Genomic DNA, 12,036 nt, shown 5'->3' on the forward strand with positions numbered 1-12,036 from the left:
ATACTCCATTTTTAGGTTAATGAGTTCAGAACAGTATTTTATTACAGCTGTAAGTGCATATGGATTACCTAAATTCAACTGATAAAAAGGGAAGTATGAAGCAATCTTTGGAAGTAGAGTTTAAAAAGTACTATGTAAGTTTTCCTGGGAAGCCTAGTTTGCATACTCCTTTATTCCTCCACTGGTTCTTGATACTTGGAACTTCCAGCAGCAGAAACTGACCTTTGTACAGAATTGTACAAATGATATGACCTCAATGCATGTTTTCTCAGGCCTGGAATAAGTATTCAAGCCTGCTTTTATGTGTGACCTGTAGCAAGATTTGAATTTATGTCTCCATATTTAAGCGGCTTGAGTTAATCTGAATGATCCAGAGCTTTATTAAATTATTTTATAATGCATTTATTCACTCATGTCTAGTGAATATGGGCAGATGCATGCCAAATTTTCATACTTATTCAATGGGACAGTTCTATGTACCCTGCAAAACCTCCTTTTTAAAATGTATTTCTGTGTAATTAGTCTATATTGGGCTTTCCTCTTTTTTCCTTAGAGACAGGGCAGGAGCAGCAACCAGTCAGATTACAGAAGATACCTTGTCATCCTCTCTGCAGCCCAGCATCGCTGCAGTCACTCAGTTCCCAGTTTGTCTGCCTCACATGATGCGGTGCTTCTTTGAGGAAAAAGGGTATAGGGTTTCCCTTGGAAAAAAAATGTAATTTTTGAAAGATCTAGGAATTCGAGTATTTTGAACTTTTTTCATCACTTCAGGTCCATGTCTGCTTGGACAGGAAAGAAACTGGACAAGGAAAAGAAAACAAAAGGTAGCTGTGCCAATTCTCCTGAAGCAAACCCTGTCTTTACCAAAGCAAAGTCTGTGAGATCTGACAGATCCAACTTCTTCAGAAGGTCAGGGGATCAATACTCCAGCACCAGATCAGAGACCTCCTACACCAGGAGGAGGGCTAGGCAGTCTTCAGAGCTTACAAGGGTTAGTTCTGTCTCTGCTTCCCTCTGCCAAGAGGAAAAGAGGTCAGACAAATGGAAGTACAGGCATGGCTCTAGACATCATGCTTCTGAGCAACACATAATGGGGTCGGAGGAGGGCTCAGATTCTCAGGCAGGACAGCCATCCCCTTTCCAGCAACCCCTCAGCTGCAACTCCATTGGTGGCTTATTGGCAAGGCAGCATTCTTCTCTCCAGCACTGGTGCAGCCAGACCCCAGACTGCAGCTCAGATTCAGACGACACTCAGAGCTCCTGCCACAGGAAGGTAAGACCTTCTACTGCTACTCACTTCTCTGAATCTGAAAAGAATTCACTAATGAAATCTGTAATCTTGCCTGAACTGGCCACTGTCTTAAAGGATGCTTTGACAGCAGCCAGACAAAGCATAACATCTGTGGCACAGGCTAGGTCCCATTCAGTGAAGCATCACAGGGTACCAATTGCTGAAGTTCCACTGGTTCCTTTAGAAGCATCTGGGAGCAGTTCCCAGACTTCTGAGTTTGATCATATGGACAGCTTAAGAGATCAAACAGCTTCTGGGAAGGAGAAACCTGAGGCTGACAAGGCCTTGGAGGTTGAATCAGCCCTTGAAGACAGGGAGGTGGCATCTGAGTCCCCTACAGAAGATCCAGAAGGACCAGATCCTCTGCGTAAATTTGACATGGAGAGTCAGAATTACCTTTTTGAACACATAAAGAGGGTGCTAATGCTGAAATCTTCCAAATCTGAATGTGCCTCTGAAGAACTGCTTATCCCCTCTGAAGAAGGCAAGGTAGATAATGCACTTCCTATCCATTCAGCTGTGGAAGATCTTGTCTGCAGGATTTGGGGAAATCCTGAAGCCAAGCATGAAGCCCCACCAGTCCTACGTAAGCTCTATCCTTTCCCAGTGGATAAAGCTGCTTTGTGGGGGACCTTGCCTGAGGTAGACAGAGCATTGGTTACTGGTAATTCTGTACTGTCAGTGCCTGATAATACAGATGCTCTCCCTAAAGATCCTACTGACAGAAAGATTGAGGAAGCAATTAAAAGATCTTTCAAGCTAGTTGCAGCCCAGCTTGGAGTATCTATCTACTGCACTTATGCTTCTAAAGCTTTACTAATATGGTTAGAGGAAGAACGAGCTAGATTCAAAAAGAAATGGGTCCCATCTGGTGCCATGCAGAGAAAACGCAGGCTGTGTAAAATTGCAGCTAATTTTATCCACGATGCAGCTGAGGATTCTCTTAGACTCACTGTTAAAAATGTGGCATGCCTCACTGTAGCCTGGAGAGCTCTCTGGCTGCGACCTTGGAGCTCATCACTAGATCTGAAATGTAAATTGCTGTCTTTACCCTACACAGGGGGCAAGCTGTTTGGTGAACCCTTAGTCCAGCTCATGAAGGATGTCTCAGAACACAAGCACTCCTCACGTCAGATGAAAAAAAAGAGCTCTGTTGGAAGCTCTTCCTGTTCTCCTCACAAGTGTCTGAACTCCTTGCGTTCTCCTCCAAAGTTCAAAGGAGGGAAGGGAAAGTATAAGGTCTCACAGTCATTTCATGCCAAGTACGAAAAGACATCTCACTTTCAGAGAGATATCAGACCATCGAGAGGAACTTTCTAAGAACATAGACTTACCTTCCTAGTTTCTCAGAATCTGAGAAGAGTGAAAGACATGGAAATATTTCAATATTTCTGGACAAATAAACTCAGTGCTTAGAAAATTAGTTGTTTCCAAGTAAGATTTAAATTATGAAGTTACTTTAATCTTAATGACTAATGAAGATATTCTGGAGAAATCATAGCTCCCAAATCCCCTCTCTTTAGGGGAGGGTTTCTTCGCATTTCATTTCTAGGCTTCCTAGTGGTCTTGGGATGGTTTGGATTTGTTTGAAGTTTTGCACTCCTCAACTTCAACTAAGAGAATACTTTCTGTGTGAGAGTTGGCTGGTCTGCAGGACCAGACAACATCAGATTTTTCAGTCATAGTGATCTAGTGAAGGAAATAATGTTTTAGGAAATGGAGGTATTTCGGGAACTATGGAATGACTATGGATGCTATATTCCCGTGACTGGATGGATTCCTTCATTTTTACATAATAAGGGAAAACAGTGCCTCTGTAGCAATCTCCTCTGCACTCTCAGGGGTTTTCTGAGTTGTAGAAGACCGAGACAGTAAACTGTGGACAGTCATTGTCTACACCAGGAACCTGCAAGAAACAGAACAAGTACCACAGATAGGTGTTGAGATCAGCATAGGTGTATAAATCAGCCTAAATTTTCCTCCTGGTCCATAAATGGAGAGAAATTAAGAAGTTATGACAGCTACAGACCCATGAGTTCATGGGTGGGAAGACTGGAAGCAAGCAACTACAAGGGTAGGACGAAAGTCCAGTGGTCTGCAGAATGTTCTTAGGAAGATGAAATAGGACAAGGCAACTAGAGTGTGGTAACAAAGCATATTTGCACATTTTGGTGAATGATTTTGCCTCTTTTCTTCAATATTTTGACACACAGTATTTTTCCTAGAAATTCCAGGATATGCTGTGAGACACTGTGGCAGAGAGTTCTGGGATTGCTAGATAATATATTACTCGTCCTACTTCTGAGTTGATTAACAATGAAAATAAAGTTTGTAACCACAATTGTGGGGTTTTTCTCTTGTAGTTACTTAACTTGCAGCTTAGGTGCGTTTCCCTAGGGACGTAGCCATGATTTGTGCCTCAGGACTGCAATTCTAAACTTGTTCCCCACCAGAAAAAGAGATTATCTTAATGGACTGCCTGAAGAACTGAACAGTCCAATTGGATTTGGCAGTGGTCCTACTGTGTTCCAATTTGTGCACATGTACTTTCTTTGACAATTCTTGTTTTAATTCTTGAATACTTGTGTGATTAACAACTTTTTCAGCACATTGCTTTTTAAAGCCAGAGCTTTATCACCCAGTTTTTCCAGCTTCTGCCAGGATTGAAGATTGAGTATTACAGAGATGTTAATGAAAAACTACTCAGAGGACTAATATAGGTGTGCTTAAATAAGAAATAGTAAAATGGTTTGAAGTCTGGATTGACTATAATAATATTAGGACTCACAGTTCTAATAATTTAGGAGTGTCAGTGGAAACCTCTTAAGTATAGGGACAGATTCTCCTGGAGTATGCAGGGAAGCCATAGAGGAAGGTTTTTCTGTGGCTTTGCCTGATTGCTTTTACTTAAACATTTCTGGGCTATTGACCTGAGGCCACAGAAAAAGAAATTTATTGCCAGCAGTTTTCATCTTCTGCATCCACTTTCTGTGTCTCATAGCCCAGAATGTTTTACCCACTTTGTTTCATGTTGCCTTTCACCTGACAGTTGTGCTGTAAGGAAAAGTAGTATATTGCTAACCATATATTGAGTCTTTTTGCATGTCTATGAATGTGGCAAAGTTTAGTTGGGAACTAGTTGCCTGCTGGACTGCAGAGGCATCGTAAAAGTGTCTTCCCCATTCTGACTGGTTGCTGCATGTACCCATTTCTAAGGAAGAAAAATTGAAAAGTTGAAAGAAGAAAGGAGATTTCAAGGTACATATTTCTTTCAATAACTGATAAGCTTGTGAAATAGACTTACTTTTTTAAAACAAATAAATTTGTACTTTGCACTTATGTTATTCTAACCTTCATACTTCTTATTTCTCTTAATAATTCAAGTTGGATATGTGTTTCATTAAACTAAGAAGAAAGACAAACATGTTCATATAATATCAATCATAAATGATTAATATTTAAATCATGCTTTTAGAGTATGCTTTAATAGTAAATGCTTTTCTTACTGAAAAGAAGTGTATGTGGTACATATAAGTGTATAAGTAAGTGGTACATATAAGTGTATAGGTGTATAAGTACTTATTAAAATGATCGGTACATACGAGTCTTCTTTGAGAAATTTTCATCCCTAAAAAGATACTAGTATGGAATTTATTTTTACAGCAAAAAATAGTAAAAGTATAGCTACACTTAACTTCCATGGCTCTAAATAAAGCATTCATACCCATTCTCACCTCATGTTTGGTTCCCTTCCAGTATTGTTTTCTGACTATTAATTATATGCACTGCATAAATGACACTTTAAAAAACTTCTTCAATTTGTCACTGTAATTTTAGTCAACCCAATTTGCACTTTATTTTTTAATATCACAATATTATGCTAGGTATGTAATAAAAGTCAGCAAGCAAAACCACCAACAGAAACAGAAAGAAACTATGATTTATCCTGACTGCATTTTGGAATAGTTTTATGAACAGTTGTAGCAAGGTTGGCAAACCTTGTGGCTACAGCATCAAAATGTATGGCTTTACCATGTTTTGGCAATATAGTATTATATATTCTACAGCCTAAAGTGTTCTGTAGCTCTTCCTAATGTAATTCAGCAGCTTCTGCAGTTTGCTTCTTGGCAACTAACAGATAAGACATTTATTTTGCCAGACCACCAGAGCACCTCCTCTGTTTTGAATCCCCAGGGTAGCAAAAGTGTTGTTCAAAACATTTATGTGTTCACTTTTTTCTCCTTCTCCTATTTGTTTGGTTTTTTCATCTTTCTTCCTCAATTTCTTTCTCTTCCACCAAAACACTATGTTCATCTAAGAGTCATAATCCAGTTTGACACAGAAAAAATGGGACCGTGGCATATGTTATCCTTTCTGAACCAGGAGTGTAAAGCATCTTGGATAATGCCACTTGTTTTTCCACTGCCAGAGTCCTGACAGAACCTCTCTCTAGACTTATATAGTGCAACAAGTGAAGGAATCCCCGGGTTCAGATTTGATTTTTGCAGTTTCTGTGACTGTGCTCTCACACCAGTACCCACCTCCATGTAGATACACTCCTGTGTAAATCTGCAGTTTTGTTTGCTTTTAATTATAGAGATTGTAAAATTCTCATCCTGACTAAAATATAGAAAACTCTTATACTCAATGCAACCAACTGTGTAAGTATTTCTTCATTGTGTGTCTTTACATGTAAACTTTGTTTGCAAAAATATAAATAAGAAAACCATAAGAGCAACAGAAAGCAGAAGTTCTCATACTCATATTTTTCTAAATTGTAATGGCAAATCAAGCTTTTCATTGTATTAAACACAAAAATGTTGGTATATTTATACAGTAGCAGCATATTGTTTATATATGTATATTCCAGCCTAGTGAATTACACTGGCAAGGGTCATACTTTAGAATATTTGCACAGAGATTCATGACCAATCAGAATATGATACAATTGCAATTTTAATTTAATTTCCGTGTATTATGCTGTAAAGATTAATGAAGTTATTCACCTGAAAATAAACAACAAATCATATACCAGTGCTGTTTCCTTAACAGTGTAACCCAGAAAGCAGATCTTCGCTGGGAGAAGGACTGGTTACAATTTCAAAAGGAGGGCCTGGCCTTCATTTGACTTGTGCAGCCTGTTTTAGTGACTGTAATACCTTCTGAAGGGGGCATTGGAGAAACCATATTGTGTACGAGTATTAATACTCTATTCCATCTTCAGCATTTAAATATGGGGTCCTTCCAAAATAAGCTCTCTTCAGTAATGTCTCTGTAATCTGCTTGTGTTCACAGTGTTACAAACATTTTCACTTTGCTGCTGGATTCTTGAAATTTTGGAGTACAGTCTTTTAAATGTTATTGGCCTGTATGTTTGCAGCACCAGTGAGCACAGATCAATGACATTTATCCTTGTGCCTTGTACACCACAATAAGTGAAACGTTAAGCCCGATAGAGTCACATTTGGAGGTTTTGCTTTTGTGTGCTTTGAGCATGAGGATTTTCTTACTGTAAATAAGAGAGATATTCCTACCACTTTTTTTCTGGTGTATATGCAGAATGATGAAATCTCTGGTATGCTTTTTCTGTAAGTATATGCTTATTAGAGGTGGCCTTCTTTTAGAATTTAATAACTGTTTTCCAAAACAAGCCAAAAAAAAAAAAAAAAAAGATGATGGGGAGAAATGGCTTGATAGAAAATGGATGTAATGGTTTTCTAGCAACAGGGCTTTTGTTGGCTAACTGTATGATCTGATGTGGCCTTGTACATGCTACATTTTGTATATATATGGTTTCTCTGGGTGCTTAAAGGTATTTAAGGTATTAATTAGAAAAAGATGCATTATTTTATAAGATACTAGGTTTTAGGAATTAGGAGGTTAAAATAATTTGCTGAGTATATATTCAGCCTAGTGTTCTAGAAATTACAAAATGTAATTTTGTTTCTTTAATATTTTATATGTGTTTCTTTATATTTTCCGTAGGCTGTGAAACTAAATAAAAACCCCAAACCACTTCCTTTTTTTGTACCCTTTATGCAAATCAAGTCACATGTTCTGTTTAAGACAAGGTAAATAATTGCACCCAAAAGTGCAGCTGCCAATAGTGGGTTTGGATTCAAAGTGCTTTGGAGCTGCTGCTGAAATCCTCATCTTGACACTGAAGTGCAATGTAAAGGATTCTGAAAAGAGCCCAAATATATCTATTTAATGAAATACAAGCCTACCACAACTGCAAATTTATTTGAGGATGTTGATGGTGCTGCAGCTTTTCCACTGACAAAGGAAGGACCACACTACTTTGCTGTAGAGATCTCCTCTACTGGCCTCTCTTTCCTTTCCTTTTTCTGTTGTCCTCCAAATCACCATCACCATTGTCAGAACATTATCAGTCATGGAGTAGGGTAGGGAGGTGGATCTGATAAGAAATGAAAGAGAATAAGCATGCTCTCAACTCCTCAATTCTACCTACTGTAAGCTAAATTGTTGCTTTACCTGTAATACAGTAAATATTTAGCAATTTTAAGAGCAACTTATTATTGATACAATACTGATCACTATCAGGATATGGACTTTGCTTTTCTTCTTAGGCTATTTTCATTTGTTTCTTCTGCACCCTTTTAATGGAATATGTAGGTCTCTTGAAAGGTAAGGTTGAAAATTGCAAGTCTGGCCTGCATTATGTAACAAATTATTTGAAATGCAGCACTTTTATTTTCTTTATACTAGTAAAGAAAATCAGTATATTTCATTTAACCAAATTCATTCTTCATTCATTTTCAAGGAGTCAAAGAAATTAAGAAGTTTAACAGACTAACTTCACGGCACATCATAAGCTTGTTACTTTGGAGAACAAACAAATTATTTTTTTATAGCTTTACAACCCACTTCTTAATGCTTGCAGTTGCATCTACATGGCCTCCAAGCCAAGGGCCCAGGTCTTCCCACTGAAAAGTCATGCACGATGGGGAAAAAAAAATAAACCACAATTCCTCCTCCCTCCACTGAAGACATTCTCTGTTTAAACCATTCTTACACCATGTTTCCATGTGAACTGCATCATATTGATTTGTCTCTACAATGTGATGTAGGTTTACTAAGGATTATAGGGCTGCACACGTGCTTTTCATAAACTCTGCATGCATGGCTGATTTTCTCTTAATAAATAGTACATCCGTTAATCCCATGTTTGTTTGTTTGTGTCTCCAGCGATGCAGAGGACCATAAACCTCTAAAAAAAGGAAGCCGGACACCTTCAGACAGAACTGTGAAAAAAGAAGACAGTGATGATAGTTTAGTTGACTATGGAGAAGGTGTAAATGGTCAGTTCAATGAGGATGGCTCCTTTATTGGACAATATAGTGGTAAAAAAGAGAAAGAACCTGCAGAAGGAAATGAAAGCTCTGAGGCTCCTTCTCCTGTAAATGCCATGAATTCATTTGTGTAACCACAGAACTTGATCCCCTTGTATCTCCAGTTTGCTTAAAGCACTTGTACGTCCTCCTTCTCATACTATGAACACGCAGGTAACGGAGCTCCTCACCACCAGATGTTAATGCTAGGAGAATATGCAGGTTAACACCAGTACACAGCATAAAGACACAGTAAGTGGTATGGTACTATGAATCAAAAAAGAAAATTCAAATTTTGTTCAAAACTTGGGTTTTTTTTTTTTTTTTTTTTTTTTTTTTTTTTTTTAAGGAACTGACACAAACAGTAACATCAGCTTGTAATTTTGTTTCCTGTTGAAAATACAGTATAATGCATGGAAAAAAACCCCTACACAACTCACAGATAATCTTGTGTACACTATAAAGACATGGTTTGACAATTTGTTATGCAGTCCTCAGCTGAATCCCTGGATATGAATTCCGTTCTCAATGTCAGAGTGTTATAGTAGTATTATATAGAACTTCAATGTCTTTGTGGACATTGTTGTGAAATTGGTGACTTAATGTCTAGCTATCATATGTCTTTTTGCAAGACAGTTAGGAACAGTATGTACAGTATATAAATGCTAAATGATTTAAGTATGACACTTGCATTTGCTGATGCTTAATGAGACCCTGTTTATCTGCTCTTTGCTCCTATTACTTTATAGCCTTTTTAATCTATCAAGTATTACAGCAGTACAGTGTTCTATTTTTACATCAAAACATATTGAATTGATTTTAGGGCATAAAAGATACGCATTGCAATGCATTTTGGAATTTGTACAGTCACTGAAAAAAAACTTTAAAAATTAAGGAAAATATTCCAGAAACTACAGGGCAAAGTACATTCAGTGCCTTTATACAATATGCATTCCGTAATGTGCTGTACTACTAAATCAGTTGGTGCAGTAAACTGTGATTAGCAGACTACTGTCATTGCCAAATAAAGGAAAAATGTGAAGAAAAAGAAGTGTTATGAAACTGTTGTGCTAAAAAATGGAAAGTTTAAAATGTTTTAAATTACATAACTAAGAGTATGATTTTTTTCCCTTTAAAAAAAGCTTTCTACACAGTTGCAGCACAACATGTTTTCATGGCCTTAGAATACTTAAAACAAAAATGAAAGCAAACAAACAAACAAAAATCCCAAACCGCAACCAGAGTTAAATTATTTACTAACACAGCAAGGAATAAGCTCTTGTAAAAGAAATCATTTAAAACCCAAAGCAGCTGACTCCATCGGTGAGAGCGCATTTCTCTCTGTGTCCCAGCCTGATCAGTGTGGCAGCTTTGTAATTATCTCCAGCCTGAAGCAGTGTGGGGGTTACCACAGCATTCCATCTGACAAGTGCTAATATGGTTTATTGGTAAAGGATTACCCTTATCGGTTTCAAAATTATTTTCTCGCATACTATATCAATCAAATGTTTACCTCCAAATATAAATTTTTATAACAACCTATGGTTGAAGGAATGCTCAGTTTCATTTGCCAATAAATTGGTTTTTCATAACTTGCATCAAGTTTAATTTTAAGTAAGCTTTTTATATGTAGATATTTTGTTGAATTTGTAAATACACTTAAAGCGTAGATGCTATATGCTTCTAGATGTTACAGACAAATAAACCAAGAAAGCTTATGTTGTACTGTGTAAGAAGTACTATAGCCAATGGTGTGCATGGTATTTTAAAGCATCTACTTAATTTTATTTTATTTTATTTTATTTTTTTGCTGTGAAAATAAAACAGTGATCTGCTCATTTACTGCAGATTCCAACTGAACCATTCAGAGCTTTTGCCAGTGCACTACATTAGCCCATAGGACACCTTGCAGCTTTCATGTATATATTGTAGGTAAAGCACAACTGAAGTAATCCCAAATGTAACCCAGCTGTAATAAGCTTCTTTGCACCTTTGAGCTTTCCATTGGTCAGTTTTTTAATGGGAACTGAAATACAAAATGAGTTATATGAACACTGATTACAAAGCACAAAGAGAACATTTCTTCACAGGATTTGCCAATGGTTTTGGTAAAAAAGAAATATCATTTTACTCTTATTTAATTGTAGATGCTGAATTATCTGTGCATGTGGGGGTAAACATACAGGCTCACTTCTGTAATAGTGCAACAGATTTTGTATTAAAAATAAATGTGGTTTTAAAATTTCACTGTTTGTTCTGTTTACACTAGCAGTAAAATTCACATCGGATTAGTCCTGTAATTAAGAATTCAAAGTAGAAAAACAGCATGGAAGAGCTCTGACAGAAGATGTTCCCATGATGTTACAAAACTTCCATTACTACCACCAAATAATTTACAGAAAGTTGCATACCTTCACATGCTACCATTTGAAAAAATGTAAATTTGTCTGACCATTTCCCATTGAAATCAGTGATTTGCATTTTACTTCCATGGATGTTTTTATTATTTATTAAGTCATATTCCTGCAAAGAAAACAACTGAAACAGTCATGTTCCATACCTGTAATAGTGTGAATATGAGAAAGTAAGAATGTTGATTTGAAATTAAGAGCCCTCAAATAGGATCCCGGATAAGGATTTTGTGTCCTAAAGGAACTATCTAACATACAAATTTATAGTTATCTGTTTTTAAATAGTATATGAAGTGAGGAATTTTTAGTCATCATTTTTTACAGTACACAAAATCCATTGCAATGCTCTTTTCATATCTTGTCTATCCTATATATGAATGGAAACAGCCTGGGCAGGAGGGCAGCTGTTCTGCAGAGAAGACTGCAGGAGAGCCGTGGATTCCAAGAGATGCAGGTGCTTCAGGAGATGTGTCCAAAAGTTGATGTGTGGGCATGATGCTTGAAAGAGGGATCTTATCACTGAATCAGGAGCCATTCTGCCAGCCTTCCCATATGTTATTGGAAACTCCTGGATATTTCAGCTCCTGTCATCTGCACAGACTCAGTTCTGGCACTTCTATCTTCAAATATCTTCACACTATCTTCAGATATCAGCTGCCTTGGTTTTTGTACAGGTATCTGTTGATTTTTGCAGCAATGTAAACTGTCTGGGAGAGATGAAATACAGCTGTTTCTGTTTCAATTAAAGAATACTTCCTGAAAAGAGAAGTCTGAGTTCCCTAGGATTAGTTGGGAAGAAGGATTTCATACAGTAACAATTTTTGGAGACACACATACATTATCTGTGCATGTTCCCCAAAGTATACTAATACATATAATTGCTACATTTTACTTTTACTGATATACCTTTGCTTTTGATTTTCTTCTCACTGAAGTGATTGTATAAATCATGAGGGAATTAAAGAGGATACCCCAATGGTAA

General features: G+C 37.2%; 1 protein-coding gene across 43 annotated transcripts in view; it reads left to right on the top strand.

Annotated features, from left to right (window-relative positions):
- Positions 1-11,165, top strand: part of NRCAM (neuronal cell adhesion molecule) — a 144,211-nt gene extending 133,046 nt beyond the window's left edge. For 21 of the 43 annotated variants that reach the window (XM_038154732.1, XM_038154744.1, XM_038154741.1 and 18 more), the window contains one exon: positions 772-7,874. In XM_038154732.1, coding sequence (XP_038010660.1) covers positions 772-2,611 — 1,840 coding nt within the window. In that variant the 3' untranslated portion in view covers positions 2,612-7,874. The other 22 variants (XM_038154756.1, XM_038154757.1, XM_038154776.1 and 19 more) reach the window with 5 other exon arrangements.
- Positions 11,166-12,036: the final 871 nt, after the last annotated feature.

This window comes from Motacilla alba, chromosome 1A (assembly GCF_015832195.1).
Source record: "Motacilla alba alba isolate MOTALB_02 chromosome 1A, Motacilla_alba_V1.0_pri, whole genome shotgun sequence".
In the NCBI taxonomy this organism is placed as follows: Eukaryota; Metazoa; Chordata; class Aves; order Passeriformes; family Motacillidae; genus Motacilla; species Motacilla alba.